Genomic DNA, 19922 nt, shown 5'->3' on the forward strand with positions numbered 1-19922 from the left:
TTAACAATCGTGCTTGAAAAGTACACAGTATACAACAAAATAGCGGTTAATCAGAGGAAAGGTAATTAGTGCTAATAAAGATGTAGCAGACAACATAATTTGTTGTGAGCTGGGTCTAATTTTATGGTAGAGTTAAACCTGGCTTCATTGCAAATCCATAGAAAGTAATGTACTTTTAGTCATGTTTCTGACCTCCCTTTTCAAGGGGCATGGGCCCCAGCCCTTGCCTCTGGGCAGCTTGCCTGAGACGAAGGTGGATGTGAGTCCCCTGGGTTCCTCCCGGGCTTTGCCTGGGTCTGCCAGCAAAATGACACCCTCCATTTATTTCCTGTTCTCCCCCTCCCGCTTCCCAACAAGGTCACCTCCCACTTACACTCTTTAGACCTAGTTATTTGTTTGTTGTCTTGCTGTTCAAAGGAGAGCTCCTTGAGGGGTGGGAGCATGTTTTTGCCTTTCTTTGAATCCCCATGGTGCTTAGCATGGTACAGGTATATAGTAGGTGCTTAATAAATAGTTGGGTTTTTTTTCCCTTTCCCTCCCTGTCCCCATATTCTGTTTATCTCACATGATGCAATTGAAGCTAATACTTCATCAGACATTTAGTTTCTGGGATATAGTACAAAGTTTACATAGGACTTAGTCCCTCCCTTCAAGGAGCTAATAATTCAGTAGGAGGACAAGATAGGCCAACTTAAAATAATACATTCAAAAAATAATATTCAATTACATATTTAAATTAAAATAATACTTAAGATTCAATCCTTTCCCACAAGGAGTTTATAATTTAATCTAATAAGAGGACAAAACAACAACTCTTAAATCCATAATATACAATAATATGGAGGAAAGGTAGTCTGACATAGTGAATTGCCTTGGAATCCAAAAGATCTGGGCTCAGTCTCTCTTCTGACAGGCCTTTGTGTGGCTCAGGTCAAGTGCCTTAGCGTCTCTGAGCCTGAGGCAGACCTCTAGGGTTTAGCTAGGTGCCATCTGCTCTGCCAGTTGACAGGAGGACTACCCACAAATATTCTCTTCAGTAATGTTCAACATTCTGTGACCCCATTTGGGGTTTTCTTGGCCGAGATACTGGAGTGGTTTGCTGTTTCCTTCTCCAACTCATTTTGCAGATGCAGAAACTGAGGTAAGCAGGGTGAAGTGACTTGCCTAGTGTCTGAGACCGGATTTGAACTCAGGTCCTAAAGACTAAGGCATAATAGATGAGTCAGAGAGTTACAAGACAACACAAGACAAAGTGAGAGGTGGGGATGGGGAGTTCATTACCAATCTGGGTCATCCTTGATGGCTTAGAGGAGAGAGCTTTTGAAATGAGTTTTACCAGAGTGAGTAATTCAGCAGCATTCAGATATAGAGAGCAGTACCATTATCATCCCTCAGAGAGGCAGGACAGTTGAGTTGGAGGCAGATAGTAGAGAGCCTTGAATGCCAGGCAAGGAGTCAGAGGTAGGGCTCATTTGGTGTTAGGGCTTTGTGGATTTGTTAATATGCAATCTGGTGAGAGCCAGAGGTTGGTTGGGCATTCAAAGCTTTGCAAATATGTGGGTCATATTTGCAAATCGTTGTTTGTTATTCTTAGTAGACTTTGCTCTACTAAGGCATCACAGTGTAAAGGTAAATAGGGAATCAGGGAGGGTTGAGGTCCAGTCCTACCTGAGACACTGTCTGTGTGACCCTGGACAAGCCACTTAACTTTTATCTGCCTCATTTTCCTCATCTGGAAAAAACAGTAAGGATAGCACCCATCATACATGGTTGTTATATGGATCAAATGAGATAACATGTGCAACATTCTTTGCCGGCCTTAAAACATTGCATAGACATTAGTTATTATGGACGGATCTGGGATCTCATCTTAGATGTGGATGTTCCATTCAATAATTCTAATCAGGACCCATCCCTACCTGCCTAACCAGCATAACCCTCATTTAGGTGGTCCTATCACTCCTCTACTAGGAGTCCAGCCAGTATGCTGGGAGCCTCCCTCATGGTCCCATGACACTGTGGATGCTGGTGGATTGTGTGGGACAACAATCATTGAGTTCATCCCTCAGTCTTTCCATACTTTTCTTCCAGTTGTATATTTCTCAGACTATGTCTTGTGGGTTACTTCAGCACAGTTCCTTGTAAGGCATGGCCTCCTCAAGCCTCAAGCCCAGGATCATTATTATTTTTGTTTGAAGTCATGATAATAACTCACCCTTCTATCAGGCTGCAGTGATTACAAAATGCTTTCCACAGAACATTCTTTTGAAATAATGCAGTAAGTTTGATAATACCTATTTTACAAATAACCAAATAACCAAAAGGTCAGTGAGAAGACTTACCTCAGATCACACAGCAGGTAAATGTTATAGTTCACTTCAAATTGAAGTCCTTTGCCTGCAAAGAGGCCACTACACCAACCTGCTGTCCCCAAATTGGCACCTGCTCTGTGAGCCAGGTGCTGTGCCCCACATTGTCCACCTGCTCAAAATATAGATGTGATAGTGTTTTACCTGGATTCACAGTTGCATTCAGTACTGTACTTTTCATGAGAAGAAGCTAACGTGTGTGTGTGTGTGTGTGTGTGTGTGTGTGTGTGTGTGTGTGTGTGTTTTGTGTTCGTGATTAGGTAGCTGCAATCCAGACAGAAGTATTCCAGAAACAGAGAGAATGTGAAGCTGACCTGGCCAAAGCAGAGCCTGCCCTTGTCGCAGCCACAGATGCACTGGTTACGCTGAACAGGGTAAATGTCAGCCAGTTTCTCAGCTTGGTAAACAACCTCAAAAGTAATTTTGAAAGGAAGTGGGCATTTGGAGAACTGGACTCTGGTAAGTCACTGAAGATCATAGATTAGAGCTAAAAGAGGCCTTAGAGAACATCTAGCCCAACCCTATTATTTGGAAGATGCACAAACCTGATTTAAGAATGGAGAAGTGACCCGTCCAAGGTAGTATGTGACAGATCTATAATTTGAAGCCAGGTCCTTGGCTTCAAAATTAGTGCTATTAGCATTGAATCATGATGGCTCTAAATTATTAATAGTGGTGGTGGTGGTGGTGGTGGTACTAATTATAGTAGTAGTAGCGGTAGTAATAACTGTATTAGTAGCAATTATAGTAGCAGTAATAGTGGTAGTAGTAATTGTATCAGTATTAATAGTAGCAGAAGTAGTAGGAGGAGTCGTAGTAGCACCAGGAGCAGCAGTAAGGAGGAGGAGGAGGACATCAGCAGCAGCAGCAGCAGTAGTAGTAGTGGTAGTTGTATTAGTATTAATAGGAGTAGGAGTAGTAGGAGTAGTAGATCAGCAGTAGGAGGAGTAGCAGGAAAAGGAAGAGGAGGAAGAAAAGGAGGAGACGGGAGGAGTGGTGTTTTAAAGCAGCTAGTCAGCACAGTGGAGAGAGTGCTGGACCTCGGCTCAAGAAGACCAGGATTCAAATCCAGACACTTACTAGTTGTGTGACTTTGGGCAAGTTACTTAACCTCTATCTGCCTCAATTCTCTCTCCTATAAAATGGGGATAATAATGAGGACCAAATGAGATATTTGTAAAGCACTTAGTACAGTGCCTGGCATACAGTAGGCATTCAATAAATGCTTATTCCTTCACCCTCCCCCACTCTTAAAAAGTCTTTGGTAATTCTTCTCCACAACTTGACTAGTGTGTACATAAGTACAATGCAAAGTTATACGTGGAAGTTATATGGGATTCCATGCTGTCTTGGGGAGGGAGGGGAGAAAATCTGGAACTCAAAATTATGTAGAACTGTGTGTTGCAAACTAAAAATAAAAAAAGGAGGAAAAGAAAAAGATCTTTGGGGTCAGCCGGCCTGGCCTCCCTTCCAGTGTGGGAGTCTCTTCTACAATTCTGTTAGGTGGTTCTGCAGTCCCTGCTCAAACATTGCCAGGAATGGACAGCTCACTCCTTGGGAGGCAGTCTATTCCTGTGCTGGACAGCCTGCCTCCATCTCCCTCTTAGTTGGACCCTGGCATCCTGCTGGTCTACGCTTGAATAAGACACCTGTATGGCCCCCAAACGCAAACACAGAAATATATTTAACCTGCATCCCCTCCAACCCAGGACTGACCTAGCTCCTGGCAACAGTGAGTAGATTCTGCCTGAGAGTGTCTGCTTGGTCCCTAGGTGAACCTCACAGAGCTGAAAGCCTTCCCCAATCCACCCATCGCAGTCACCAATGTCACTGCAGCCGTAATGGTCCTGCTGGCTCCTCGGGGTCGGGTGCCCAAAGACCGGAGTTGGAAAGCCGCCAAAGTCTTTATGGGAAAGGTAATGGTCCCTTACCAGACTCTGTGTTTCTTCATGGATTAAGAGGAGATCCTTCTCATCTTTGTTCAGTGGATTCTACCATGTGCTCATGTCAAAGTTGACATCTGAAAAAGACCTGGAAGCTTTAGGGAATTTGCACTGAGAAGAAAGCTGTGGTCTGGGGCTGCCTCCATTAAGGGTGGGAGCACTTTCGAGAAGGAGGCAGTGATCTCTGCTTCTGGCCTCTGGCCTGGTCAAACCATTTGGGGTACCGAGTTCAGGTGTGGGGGTCACAGCTAAGGGTGGACGCTAATGAGCTGGAGAATGTCCAGAGGAGGGCAGCCAGGGTGGTTAAGGACCTTGGGCTGCCATATGCAGATCTCTGGAAGGAACTGGGCGTGTTTACCCTAGGGAAGGCACCATAGCTATGAAGTATCTAAAACATTGTTGGGTAAAAAAGAGTGATTAGCCTTGGTCTGTCAGTTAACTGCTTACAGCCTCAGTTTCCTCATCTGCAAAATGGAGAAAACCAGTACCCATCTCCCATGGCTGTTATGAAGAGCAAAGAAAAGATATCCTACAAAAAGCATTTGACAAACCTAAACTGCTACATATGTAAATGCTAAGCTCGAATTCTCCTCATGTTCAAGGCCTCTCCAGCCTGGCTGGAGGGTGGCTACCCTCTGCTTTCTACCCTTTAGGAACATAGGGTCACCTGTACACCACAGGAAGACCCCAAGTGAGGGCTGATGGCCCCACAACCACAAAGTATTTCTTTGCAGAGTTTGGGTGGCACATTGGAGTCACCATGAGCGTCAGTTGGAAAGTCACTAATTATTTGCACAATTACGAGGGCTGCCAAGTGTAGGCAGGAGAAAATTACATGGATTTCTTGTTCTGGAAAAATTTTGCAAATGCAGGTGAAGCAATGGGGCTTTTTTATTATTATTATTTTTCTTTTCTGCCTTTCTTTTCTTCTCTTCGAAATGGGAATGCCTCCTGTGTCGGGACTGAATATTTTACCCTGGGGTAGGAAAGATTTTCAAAGTGTCCATTGCTAATGCTAACTCCACACTGGAAAGCCTGAAAAAGCCAAACAGTGGGAGGAAAGTGGCTTGCCAATTTCGCTTTTATGATTTTCGGCCTAAAAGCCGATTTTAACTTTTGATCTTGGCATTTTCTCGGCAGTGGTGGCGGCTTCATGGCAATGCGTCTTTTCACTTTGCAGGTCGATGACTTTTTGCAGGCACTAATTAACTACGACAAAGAGCACATTCCAGAGAACTGTCTAAGAGTGGTTAATGAGCAGTATTTGAAGAACCCCGAGTTCAACCCAAACCTGATCCGCACCAAGTCCTTCGCAGCCGCTGGTCTCTGTGCCTGGGTCATCAACATTGTCAGGTTCTATGAGGTAGCCATGCCAGCGCTCAGGGAGGGGCAGGGGTAGGCTCAACCAGATCAGTGTCCTGTGTGGAAAGAGAGAGAGTAAGGAAAAGAGGACAGAGGGACAGAAATCTAGAGAGAACAGAGCACAGAGCATGGCAGTTCTTGGAGGCAGGGGCTATTTCTCCATGTGACCTGTTTTCCTGCCTCCTGGCACAGTATCCTGCACACAGTAGATGCTTAATAAATGCTGGTTGGATGGAATGGGTTGTTAAGACGTTCAAAATGCTGTGGGGAAGAGGGGGCATATTTTTTTCTTATTTTAATATGAAGCTATTTCATAGCAAAGGTTTCAGCTAATGATATGCAGAACACCTGAGAATTGTCTGCATTCACATTAAAAATATTTCTATGCTCTTGAGCCAAACATAGCAGTTAGCCTCACTTATATGCAATGGAGTAAATGCTAGTTGTCCAAAATCAAGCTTGCCTCGGTCCCACTGGTCTGCAGACCCTGGACAAGGGAACAGACAAATCGCTAGTCCTCTTCATTTGTGGAGAGTAATCTTTGAGTAGCCCTGAGGTACGGTGGGGAAAGGTCTAGCTATGGAGTCAGGACCCAGGATTAAATCTGAGCGGTGCTGCTTAATTTCTGAATGACCTCCTGTAGGTTGCTTGTTCTCTTAGCCCCTCTGAGCCTCATAACTATGTTATTCCCCCACCTCCCACTCAGTAAACACCAGTGACTCTCCATTTCCTCCAGGAGCAAATCAAAACCTACCTGTTTGACATTTAAAGGTCTTTGTAAACCTGCTTCCTTCCTACGTTTCCAGTTCTCTTCCACATTATTCCCCTCTAACTCTGGTGTCCTGCTTACTTGGTGCCTTACATGGGCTTCATCTCCAGGATCTGGCCTTTGCTCTGGCTGTCCTCTTCACTTGGAATGCCCTCCCTACCCCCTCACCTCTGCTTCTTAGAATCCCTGGCTTCCTTTTAGAGCAGGCTCAAACACCACCTTCTAAATGGTGCTTCTTTCTCCAGACCACAGCTCCATAGATTGGGTATGCATTTAGAATGTTCAGATTCTTGAGGGCAGGGGCTGTTTCTGCCCTTTCCTTCATCCCCAATGCCTGGCACTTAATGAATGCATGTTGATTAACTGACTTTGTATGCTTGCTGTAGAAAATCTTCAAAATATAGTAATTATACCTATTATTCTGTGCGAGCTGGAGCTCTGCTTCTCTGAGATTCAATATCCTCATCTGAAAAACGAGGAGGGAGGACTTTATGATTTCCAAAATCTATTCATGCTCTAAATCTATGATTTTATGTTTGTATAATCCTATGACCTTAAAAGTTCACCAAATCTATTCCCCCGCCTTTATGGACATGACCCCTTTTTAAAAGCATCCCAAACAACCTAGAATCCATTGAAGCTTTCCTGAGTGGGACATCCCACAACCTTCAGTTACATCACCATGAACTGCTGGGTTCTCATTTGGAGAACGCACAACCAAACCAATGAGATGATGGGGCTCGTGGAGGGGGTTGTTAGGGAGCAGGAAGAGCATCGAGGCACAGGAGGCTTGGCCTGAGCACATTCTTTTGGTCTGGTTTCTATCAGGTCTACTGTGATGTAGAGCCCAAGCGCCAGGCTCTTGCCGAAGCCAACATGGAGCTGGAGGCAGCTACGGAAAAGCTGGGGGCCATCCGGAGGAAGCTGGCGGTAAGTCTCATGTGAGAACCCCTGGCTTGGAAGTGCTCTGGAGAGTGAGGATGGCCTGCCAGCTCTAGCATCCCCTCATCAGATGGGGCCACGTCAGAGTCATACCTGAGAGACCAGGCAACCCCCAATGGAAGTTGGAGAACCTCCATGCCTAGTCTAGTTCTGTTGACTTTTAACAACTCATTTTAGTGACTAATTGGAATACATAATACAAAACTGACCACCTTGCCATTAGTTCTCTGTAGCATTCTATCTCTCACCACCATGTCTTTGCCTAAATAGTGCCACTGGAATGCTCTCCTTCCCTTCCATACTTAGAAACTCTGGTTTTCTGCAAGGCTCAATATTATGTCACATTTGCACAAAAGGAAGCTGAAGGGGATAGTGTGGGGCTCTCAGAGGCAAGTGAAAATACTTGGCAAGGAGAGAATAGTTTTGAAGTCTGGAAAGTCGGGAGCAGAATCAATGGGCAGAGAAAGGCTGGCTGTCCTGGGCCCCTCCACAAAATGGAGGCTGGAGCTCCCTCATGGGAGAGAGAGGCAGGGCTTACCTGGATGTTTCAGGGTGGAGAGGACCAGGCTTTAATGGAAAGTCCAGGATAAGACAGCTACAGGGGGTAGGGGGGAATGGAGAAGGGGTGGGGGTGGGATCCAAAAGCAGAGTTGGGTGGGAATCTAAAAGGAGAGAGATGTGAACCCCAAGACCCTTCCAAGAGGATTGGGATGTTGCCAGTGTTGGTAAGGCACATCACGTATTGTGACAAAAGTAAATTTGGATCCTGTGCCTTAGGAACTGGGTGACAATCTTAGCCAACTGACGGCATCCTTCGAAAAGGCAATTGCTGAGAAGGTCCGGTGTCAAGACCAGGTGAACCAGACCAGCAAGACCATTGGGCTGGCCAACAGGCTCGTCAGGGAGCTCGAGGCAAGTTGACTTTTCCAACCAAAATGGGGACCAAAGCCTTAGGATTTCATTTCTTTTTCCATGTTAACCTCTTCTTCCACACCCTGATGTGATTAACACTTTTGACAAGAACAAGAGGAAAGTGTGACCCCCAATATGCCTCTCTTGGATCACATACCATAGTCCTATTTCTGTTTCTTTGTTCCCCAGAAGAAAAAAGTTACTGTAAGGGATTGAGCACATTACTATCCAGTCATGGATATATACACTCTGACAGCCCAGGCAGTCTCCTGTTAATGAGCAGAGGGACTGAATGATTCCCAAGGTCAGGGTAGCATCATGGTTTATCTGCCTCGATTATCCATAGCCTATAAACAGATGGAGACTGCCAGCTGGGGGCGTGTTATCTTGAGTGAATTTTCCATTTTGCAAAATTGTGATTAAAAAAATAAAAATAAAGTGTGTTTTTCCCTAAGATAGGAGGTGAAACCGAAGACGTTATAGTTATTGCAAAGTTATTTTACAGACAGTTTTTACAAAGATAACTGTCCTAGCAGAAGAAATTCCGCCAGTGTTCTTTCCCATGTGCAGTTATTCCCAGAGCTAGCCAGACGCGCCAAGCTGAGGTAGACACCTGAATAGGTCGAATATGGTTTTTCCTTGATGGAAACTCTGACTCCTTCCTATTGGACCTATTACTGTTAGGACTATATTTACCTGGAGGATGCCACATTGATTCAAGTTGTTTTTCCTGTTCTTTCCAAAGAACTGGGGTTTAATAACAAAATTTAAATTAATTTCCTTGCTGTTTTCTTTGAAGATTTCTATTCTGGGATGACTCAGGATTGGACTGGATGCTGATTCCAGACTTCCATTCTGTGCTGACCAGGGACAGGCGATGTGAAGGGCAGGGGAGATAGGCAGCCACCGAATGTGTGCTGAGGGATATAGCCCCTTCTGAAGGTGTGTGTTCAGTTCTGCTCACCACCTTTTAGGGGCGACGTTGATAACCTGGATGCTAAAAGGCCTCAAGACCAAGACATATAATGATTGGGTAAAAGAATTAGGGACACTTGGATTTGATAAGGAAACCTAGAAGTGAGAAAATTGATCTCTTCAGGAATTTGAAAGGTTACCTTGTGGAGAGGCACTAAGCTTGTTCTGCTTGACACCAGCGGGCACAAGTAGAAGAGGTACTTTTAGACTCGGCAAAACAGTGTGGTGCAGTGAGCAGATCCCTGGATTCACAGTCAGAGGCACTGGCCAATCTGTAATGCCAGAAACGCCACCATATCTGACAGAGAAGTATTGATTTTGTGATAAATCTAGCTGTTTAATGGGATCAGCAGCTCCCCAGATCCCTCCCCCACTTTGCATTCTGTCATCAGGCTGTTTAGGAAAATTCTCAGGGCCTTCCCAGAGACACCTTCTTTGCACAAGGAAGGCTCTAGGCGTTCCTGAAAATGGCCACGCCATTTCCAATCCTGGAAGGGAGCTCCCCCTGGACCTTATCCCACTTATATTTCTCAGGGTGAGTCAAGGATGAACTCACCACTTACTACTATGGATCCACTTTCTCAGGAAGCAGATCTCTGAGCAGAGAGACCACTATTCACCTAGGGGACCAAGCAAGAGGTCCTTCTAGGATTACATTCTTGGGTACCTGGAGGGTAGGAAAATTCATTTCCCTTAACTCATGGTGGAAGGTGCACCCCTATAATATTGATGCCTGTTGTTGAATGTGTTACTGAGAGAAAATGCAGCCTTTCACTGCCTCCAGGCCCATCCAAACCCTTAAAGGTTTTCAGTGGGAGAGAAAGGGTGGAGTGGCATTTGTGCTAAGGTGGGGGAGGTATTTAAGGATTGATTGAGAATGCCAAGCCTTTTCCTTTGAGGATAAATTCTTTCTGACTAGAGCAGGAGACAGTTAACTTCTGAAAAGCATCAAGACTGATGATTTTGTCTATATAGCATTGACCTGGAAGCTCAACCATTCAGACTAATAAATCAGGCAATTTATATTTAATCATTAACTAACTCCCGAGCTGAACAGCTGTTCAAAATTAGAAATGGGTCACCCCGGCCAGGATGACATTACAGGCAATCTATAATGCATTAGAATAAAATTATAGTGATTTTTAACTGTCTGGAAATTTATCGTACTTCATGTTGCAACTCCTAAACCCTTGTTAGCTGGAGTCACTGGTGATTTATGTGGCTTGGGTGGGATTGCAGAATTATTGGAGATGGGAATGGACCATCATTCTGCGTTGAGTAAATCTTCCGAGTTAAAGCTGTTTTGGAGAATGAGGGGGGGTGCCCTTTATTGTTTGCCATTCACCAACCAAAGACAACAGAGATGGAGAATGGACTAATGAGAGACCCTGCTTGCCAATTAATGGCCTCGTTGTCTGCTGAGCTCCAGTCAGCGACTCAAGAAAGGGGCTGATGAATTCTGCAGCACCTGAAATTCTTCAGTGGCAAACAGTGCTTGAATTTGGCCCCGCAAAGGGAGGGATCTCCCTTGAGACAACTTTCATTCAAATATTCACACCCAGCACCCTGATTCCAATGTATCCCTGTTGGTGGTGAGAATTCAACTGCCTAGCTATGTGTGCCATTGGACAGTTTTACAAGACCAGCTTCTTGTTACATTTTTTCAATGAGTTCATAGAAAATGAGATCTTTGAAAAAATGAAATCTAAAGGTGGATTAGAGACTCTCTAGCCATTTTATATATGGGTAAAGTGAGCCCTAGAGAGGCTAAATGACTCGCTCAAGGTCACATAGTTAATAACTAAACCAGTACCTCACTAGAGAAACACATTCCTTAGGCTCTAGTAGAATATAAGCTCCCTGAGGACAGGGATTATCTCACTTCTGAATATGTATCCCTAGCTCCTAGTGTATAGTAAATGTTTAGTAAATGAGTGGTTGGGTTCAAATTCAACAAGCCGGATTACCCCACCTCAGCCTCCCTCCAGGTATCCTTGGCAAACCCCATGGTGATGGGCTAATCAAATTTTTCCAAGGTCACAAAGATAAGTATCCAAGGTAGGATTCAAACTTGGGTCTTTCCAACTCTCAGTCCAATGGTCCATCTACACTGTCTATGCTGCCTTGTAAAGCACAACACAGAAGATTTAGTGGCCAATTCGCTTCACATGGAGTGACACTAAATGCTCACTAAGAAGAGCAAAGGAAGTCTTGGGAGGGCAGTAGGGGCAAAAGCACCATCTTTCTCCATGGGGTCACAGCTGTCACCAATTGATCAGTTAGCAACAGCATGGGGAGAAGCCCATGAGTCCACAGGCACTTGGTATTCTTCTCTAAAAGCTAATGACATTAATAACAATGACAATAATAATTATTATTATGTAGAAACTAGATCTGTGATGTCATTGAAAGAGGGAACTCCTAGATAAGAAAACCCCCTCTGTCAATGCAGATGGCGCCTTCTTTATAACTTAGAGTCTTGGGTGGAGTCACCTGGGGCACTAAGATGACTTCGCCAGGGTCCAGAGATGACATAGCCAGAATGGGACAGTGGTCACACTTGAACCCAGGGCTTCCTGGCTCTGAGAGGTTAATGTTGTTGTTTTTTTAATTAACGATGCCACATTGCCTATTATTATTATCATCGTTGTGGTTATGGGTGATACACTTGTACAATTATTTCTCAGTCATTAAATTTGAAGGAATAGGGAGGTAACAACTTGTCCCAGGATCATTTCTGTCTCAATCAATGAACATTTATTAAGCACCCACTGTGTACCAGACACTGTGTTAAGTGTAGAAAGAGACAAAAGTCGGTCTCTGCCCTTAAGGAGTTTACAATTTAACAGAGGAGGGAGCATTCAAACAAATATAGACAAAGCTAGCTACGCGTTCATTCATTTTAATCACGGCCAACTCTTCATGACCCTATTTGGAATTTTTTTGGCAAATACCCTGGAATGGTTTGCCATTTCTTTCTCCAGCTCATTTTACAGATGAGGAAACTGAGGCAAACAGAGTTAAGTGACCTGTCCAGGGTCACACAGCTAGTAAGCCAGCCATATACAGGATAAATAGGATGTATCTGTATTACATGACTATAATAAGTATTCATATTGTATGTATACATGTTATATATGTATATACATATGTTAACCCATATGTATAATGGGAAGTTCACTGACATACACAAATCCCCCAAAATGTCATATCAGATCACTGAACATAAAGATAAGCGGAATGAATAACAGTGATGGCCAGTGATCTTATCTAGCGCTTTTAAGATCTTCACCCACGTGGGTTCGTTCCAGCCCCTCCCAATCCCGTGTGCCAGTATCTTCACCCCACTTCAGACCTGAGACAAGGAGGGCTGAGGGAAGTGAAGCAGCTGGTGGGTCTCAGGGCTTCCAGGCTCTGCCCCAGCCCACAAGGCTGCTTCTCTGGAGCTGGATAGAGTCTGGACTCACGGATTACATCTCAGAATATCAGAGGATCACAGAATTGAGGAGCCCCAGGGCTCACCTAGTCTGACCTGTAGATAAAAGGAATCCCCAAGGGATTAACGAGGGATCATCCTGCCTTTGTTCAGAGACCCCCAGGGAGGGGGAGCTCACATTTTGGGACAAGTCTCGTCGTCAGGATGTTTTTTTCCTGACCTTGAACCTCAGTTTACCTCTCTGTAATTTCTACCAACTGCTCCTCATTCTGCCCTCTCGGCCGGGGGGTAGGGGATGGTGGCAAACAATACAAATCTGTTCCCTCTTCCAAAAGACAGCCCTTCAAATACTCGAAGGTAACTACTGTGTCCCCCTGAGTCTTCTTTTCTCCAGGTTAATGATGCCTGGTTGCTGTAACTAATCCTCGTGAGGCATAGTTCAAAGCCAGGCCGTCCTCCTTTGGACAATCTCCAGTTTTACAAGTATCCTTTTTAGACAGTGGTGCCCAGAACTGAACGCAATGCTCCCGGTGAGGTCTGCCCAGGGCAGAGGGCAGTGGGACAGTCACCCCCTTATTCCTGGAAGCTCTGCCCTTCCGAATTCAGCCCGGTATCTCCTTGCCTGTTTTAACCACCACCCTATACAGCTGACTCATAGTGAGCCTCCATAACTTCTGCCTAGCTGTGTCTCTCCTACTTTATACCTCAAAGTTGATTTTATGCCCTTATGTAAGACTTGCTCCCTATTGAATTTCATCGTATTAAATTTATATTTATAAATATCAATATATAATATATTAATTATAACATCGACATAGTAATTATTAATATTAATTAATATTATGTACTATATATTAATATAATGATAATTTATAATAATTAAATGTATTTATAAAATCCCAATGTTCTTGTGTGGCAAGAGGATCTTGCTTCTCTCACCCTCAGGGTTAGCTCTTCCTCCTAGGTTTTTGTCCTCTACAAATTTGATCACTATAGTATCATTTTATCCAAGTCACTGATAAAATTACTCAACAGTAAAGAGCCTAGTATAGACACCTGGAGCACTCTCATTGCCAGGTGATACTCCAACAACAAAATCACTTCTGTTTCTCCCTCCTTTGACCTTCCCCAAAGTACCCTCCACTCTCATTCCTAGATTTTCTCACATACCTTCTTAATAGACAATGTTGTTCCCCACCCCACCCCACCCCTGCCTTTACTTATACTTTTTCTTTTGAATAAACTATGCCCATCTGGAGAAATATTTTAGTTATAGATTTCATCAGAGGTCAAATTTGTCCCCTTAAATTAGGATTCTGTGTTCCTCTTGCTTGTTGCCCAAACAAAGCTTTAAATCTGGAAAGGGACCTATGAGGTCATATAGTCTAACTCATCCTGCACATGACAAAAGGGAGCCCTAGGAAAGGGAAGGGAATTGCCCATGGAAGTGTCAGAGCTAGAATTTGATTGCAGGTCCCCCGAGTCCAAGGCCAGCACGCTTGCCTCTATATTGCACTTTCTCATTTTCCTTCTCATGAACTCACCCCTGATGAAAGTTTCATAGTCGTTTCCCAAACACATAGTGGCCCTACTGGAGGAGAGGCCAGGGTATCTTACCTGCATCCTCAGTCAGAGCCCTGGATCCTTTATGAATGGGAAAGCTTTTAAGAGGGGAATGACGGAAAATGAAAGGAAGGGAATTTTGGCCTTGGAAAGCCAGTAGAAGAGAGCTGATAACACTTCTCAGAGAAAGAAATGGGTTAAATACTACGCAAGGTTGGTGGGTTGCTTCTCTCCTTCTAAAAGCAGCAACCAAAGAAATGGGCCTGGGGAAGGGGGTTCAGGTTCAGAACTTGGCTTCTATCCCATCTCTGCATTAAAATCTGAACTTCTCTCTCAGTCTGAGAAGATCCGCTGGGGTCAGTCCATCACGTCCTTTGAGGCCCAGGAGACGACGCTCTGCGGAGACGTCCTTCTGACGGCGGCGTTCGTGTCCTATGTCGGGTATTTCACAAAACGTTACCGATGTGAGCTGGTCCAATGCAAGTGGATTCCTTTCCTGAAGTCACAAGAGGTACGTTGAGCATCTTCATCAGGGAGCAGACCTCCAGCTTCCACAAAGGCTCCATTATCTAAACCGAGGCTCTGAGCATCTTACTGAATGGTAATGAGAGCAACGTCCAGCCGTGCATCTTTGCATTAAGGTCCAAGGTTTCAAGAGGGAAAGAGGAAATTTCATAGGAAGTAGAGATAATAGAATTAACTCACATTAGTGCCTTAGACTTGATAAAGTGTTTTCCTCTCAAAAACGCTGGGAGGTCAGTACCATCTACATTACTATTTGCATTTTACATTGGAGGAAACTGAGTCCGGATGGCAAATTTTGCATGACTTTACATGTGTAATCAATGTTAGGTGACTCATCTTCTTAAGGAGTATGGTGTGGGGGTGGTAGGAGGAAGGGGGAGAGAATTTGGAAATCAAAAAAAAGTGAATGTTAAAAAAATTAAATTTGGGAAATATTTAACAAAATAAATAATTTTTTTTTTAAAAAGAAAGAATGGCTAAATGAGTTGCATGTGGCTCAAGGATTACGTGATTCTGAGGACAGGAGATGAACATGTTTTGCCATACTCTAGAAGATTAGGGATCTGGTATTTGGAGCCGAAGTGGACCTTAGAGATAACGAAATCCAGCTCTCTTGTTTTACAGATGAGGAAACTGAGGCAGGCAGGGTTAAGTGACTTGCCAGGCTGCTAGCAAGTGTCTTAGGTCGTATTTGAACTCAGGAAGATGAGTCTTTCTGACTCCAGGCCTAGTGCTCCATGCACTATGGTGCCACCTAAGGGCCCCTTCAGGCTCTGTATTCTGTGCACTATGGGGCCCCCTAGCTAAGGGACCTTAGAGATAATGAAACCCAGGCCTTTCATTGTATAGATGAAGAAATGGAAACCTGACTTGCCTTAAGTCCTAAGAGTCGCAGGCCCTTTACTCTTTCTACTACACCAAGGTCCAGAATGCTTTCTTACCATGCCACTTCACTTCTCTAGAGAGGCAGTTGTAAATGGCATGTTGCTGACTCTGGGAAATCAGGAGAGATATAACTAGGGCAGGACAATGAAGCTTTGACCCAGGGCACTAAAATTGGAGGGGGGAGGTGGGGCATGTAAAAAGGTGGACTGCATTCCTTCAGAAACAAGATAGTGATGTGAGGTAACAAGACTTCCTGCAAATGGAGTTTGTCTTAGTCACTTTTATTATCTTCACTTCTTGAATCTCCAAGTTGACTTGGCATATTTTATGCTGCTTTTTTTGAGCACTGATAATGCAAGTTACAGCTGTAGGATCAGAAATGTAAAGCCAGAAACGATCTCTTCACTTTTCTCTTTGATTTACTTTTCTTTAAACACAGTTCCCCGGTGCCTTTCCCTTTTGTGGCATCCCCCTCCTGCATGCTTCCATTTAGCAGACTTCCTGTTGGACTTACTTCTCTGTGTCCTCAGTCATTATCCAGAGTCTCTCCACCAACCTTTTCTGTGTTGTTGAGATGATTCTGGAGCGTCTTCCAGCCAAAGTCTATTCCACATCATGCTCTTTTTTTGTTGACTCACTTCTTCACTCCTGCCTTGGAGCAAGTATCTCTTACCTTCTCTGGCCTTAGAGTCTTCCCTTATAAAATGAGGAGGGGGGAGCATTGATCAGATTTGTGAGTGACAAAATTTAGAAGGTGCGCCTGGCACAGTGGAGGACCACGTCGGGATCCAGGATGTTTTTAACAGGCTAGAACCTTGAGGTGAACTTGGGATGAAAATGATGAAGATGGATGAGGATGAATAAATGCTTGTTGGTTGTTAAGAAAGTATGTTCTTCATCTTGGGTTCAATGATGGTATCTACTAAATAAACCTAGAACACACTTGGCACACAGTCTTCTACATATTAGGAATCTCACTACATGGCTGTAAACATGTAAACATATGCCTGCTTGCGTGTAATCTGGACCCTCACAGAGCATATAAGAATGAGCCTACCAGGAACAGCTGAAGAGAATTCCCCACAATCCCCTCACCCTCAGTGAGACCATGCCTTATTATAGCCTCATTTTATAATTTGTGTCAAAATCCGTATCATAATGGTGGGTAATAGAGAATTTCTCTGTGTGCTTAAAGTCAGCACCACAATGAAGGAAGCCCTCAGCATGTTAGGTTGCCTCTTTATGGTCAGCCTATTGGCAGACATAGAATGACAAAGAATGAGCAGGCAGGGATGTCTTGCAGTCGGCATCATTGGAAGGGACCTCCCTGTTGATGAGATCACAAAGCCATTGGAATATCTGAATTTCAAAAACTACATCTCTAATACCAAGATGTTTCCATGCAATAAAATGTGTCGGATAATGTTATTAATATCAAGTGAGACATGAAACAGGGAGATGGATGCTCACGAAAGGTGATTGCTGTTTTCATGGAAGGAGTCCACCTCAAAACTCAAATGAAAGCAAGGTTCCCTATGGATGGTGAAGTCTTTCAGGCGCTCCCATCTGCAGATGACATTGTGATGATTGCAGGCCCCAGAACATGGCAGAACCACCTCAATAGATCCACAGGCTCTCAAAATATTTAAGTTTAACCATCCACACAAGACAAACCAAGAGGATGCATCATGCCTGTTGATCAGATCATTGTAAGCAGTTGTAGACATGCCCTGGAAAGATGCTGCTGCTAGATGGTTAGCCAGTCTCAGACCTGAGCAGGGAGAGGAGAGCAGGCTGACTCCCTCTGAGATAAGGGGGAGTGTTTTTATTGACCCCTGTCTTCTCCCTGGAATAGTGGCCTCTCTTTTATGTACCAACAGTCTGATGCTGGTGCTGCAAGAAGGCTGGCATCCTGAGGAATTACCCAGGGTTGATGGAGAGATGCATGATAGGTGTAAATCAGTCCGTAGAACATCACTCACCATGGGCTAGGAACAAAAACCATCCTAACATGGCACGAAGGAAACGTGTGGTCGAGTCATAACATACTTTACCAACCTTAAGGTGCCGCATAAATGTTACCTCTCGTTATTATCACGTACTTTGAGACATGGCATGAAGATACACTCTTGATTTTCACCCAAGGCTTTTTAAGCTTTTCCTGTGTCCCAGGCACTGTATGACACACTAGGGATGGATACAAAGATGAAAAAATGACTCAGTCCCTGCCCTCAAGGAGAATCAAGTCTAAAATCTAAAATGCGTACAGATAAATGACAAGTACAAGGTAGAGTATGCAGAGAACAAAGGAGAGAGAACCTGAACAAAGCGTTCTGGGAAAGGTACAGAAGAAGATAACATCTGGGAGATGCCGGGAAGACTTCCTGGAAGAGGAGGCACCTGAGATGAGCTCAAAGAAAGGACCAGGAGAGCAAAGAGTCAAGAAGAGAGAGGATTCCAAGCATGGAGTACCTTGGCCCAACGAGAGGGGACGAGTGATCGAGATACTGAGGCAAAGATGGTTCTCTAAACCCTCAATGGTTCTCAAGCTCAATCTTTCAACAAGCCTGGGTTCTCAGTCTGGCACCCAGGCAATGAATGTATCCTTCCTAAAATGAAAAATGTCCAGTCATGTTGTGGAGAGGGAGAGCAAGAACGCTCTCCGTGGTTCTGAACCTTCATCTCTAGTTTTTTTCCCCCTTTGGCTTTCTTCTCTTTGCCATGGGCCACATGCTTCCCTGAAGATGACTTTTGGCAGAACGTCACCCATGGCCTGCTGATTTCAATGATGCTTCACCATTCAGAGAACTAGGAAACCATTGCATCATTTTCAAGACAGGCTGCCCATAGTTTTCTGATGTTGGTAGGACATCAGTGTCCTCTGAGGTCTGAAGTTCATGCTTATTTCAGCTTATGAGGCTTATAAGGAAAAAAGCCACCTTTTAAAACTTGACCAAGATGAATTGGTGTTTCGCCTCAGAACGCTGAGATAGCAAGGGGAAGTTACAGCCTTGCTGTTGTAGCATAAATAGGAAATTACTTAGTACTAATTAAAAAACAAAACCAGAAACCTTCCAGATGAATTCTTTCTTTTATTTTAGTGTCTATTTTACTATCACTCCTATTAGGAGATATGCTTCTTGAGGGCAGGGATTGTCTCATTTTTTCCTTTCACCCCCAGCACATAACACAGTGCTAGGCACACTACATAAATAAATGCCTGTTGGTTGATTTTTATATCACCACCACTTCTGGGGGTAGATTTGCCTTCACCTACCCCCATGTGCCAAAGAAAAATAAATAAAAGCAACCAATAAAGGAACCACATCTGACAGTATATACTTTCCCTATAGTCAGGGGCCATTTTACCGAGAGGAAGAAGGGGGAAGGGAAAGAAATAAGCATTTATATGGAGCCTACTGTATACCAGGCACTATGCTAAGCACTTTACAGATATCATCTCATTCGATCCTCACATCCACCATCGGAGGTAGGTACTGTTATTATTGTTTCACAGTTGAGGGAACTAAGGCAAACAGAAGTTGAGTGACTTGGCTAGGGTCACGTAGCTACTAAGCATCTGAGGCCAGATTTCAACTCGCTTCTTTCCAAGTCCAGACTCAGGGCTCTGTGCACTGTGGCGCCCCCTAGTGGCCGCAGGGTGGCATCTTCTACTAACTGTTCCATGGAACCAAGATGGGTCATTACAATTACTCATCAGTCAACCAGCAAACATTTACTAAGCACTTGCTCTGTGTGCTGAGCACTAGGAATGCACAGAAAATCTTTGGTGTCCATTCATTTCCATGACCACGGTCATTGTGGTTCTCTTGGGTCAGCTTCCTTTGCTCTGCATCAAATCAGGCATCTCTTCCCTTGTTTCTTGGAATTCCACCTATTCTTCCTTTCTTAAATCATGGCAGTCTTCTGTTACATCCATATGCCACCATCCATTTCCCTTCTCATGGTCATCTACTTTCTTTATGGTTGTTCTGCACCAGATGTTGTACCAGATGTGGAGATTTAGTGACAAAGTTCATGAAACACTGTTTCCTTGAATGAGGTTGAAGCCTTAAAGATAATGATTTGGAAAAGGGAGAGGATATAGGGAAATGTTGGTGGTAAAAGCAGAAGATAGCAATACAGTTTTTTAAAAAGATGATGACTTAGGTCAGTGGTAACAAAATCGAATAGAAATAGGGACCACTAAATTGCACATAAGAATCTCTGCAGGTGACATA

At 44.1% G+C, this 19922-nt stretch overlaps 1 protein-coding gene across 1 annotated transcript in view; it reads left to right on the forward strand.

Moving 5' to 3' along the window:
* DNAH11 (dynein axonemal heavy chain 11) overlaps positions 1-19922 on the forward strand; it is a 311018-nt gene that overhangs the window by 236953 nt on the left and 54143 nt on the right. Inside the window, exons 58-63 of the mRNA XM_036759767.1 lie at positions 2630-2743; positions 4142-4285; positions 5493-5675; positions 7272-7373; positions 8163-8297; positions 14609-14782. Of these exons, the coding sequence (XP_036615662.1) occupies positions 2630-2743; positions 4142-4285; positions 5493-5675; positions 7272-7373; positions 8163-8297; positions 14609-14782 (852 nt within the window). The remainder of the gene's footprint in view (positions 1-2629; positions 2744-4141; positions 4286-5492; positions 5676-7271; positions 7374-8162; positions 8298-14608; positions 14783-19922) is intronic.

The sequence above is a fragment of the Trichosurus vulpecula genome, chromosome 5 (genome assembly GCF_011100635.1).
Source record: "Trichosurus vulpecula isolate mTriVul1 chromosome 5, mTriVul1.pri, whole genome shotgun sequence".
Lineage (NCBI taxonomy): Eukaryota > Metazoa > Chordata > Mammalia > Diprotodontia > Phalangeridae > Trichosurus > Trichosurus vulpecula.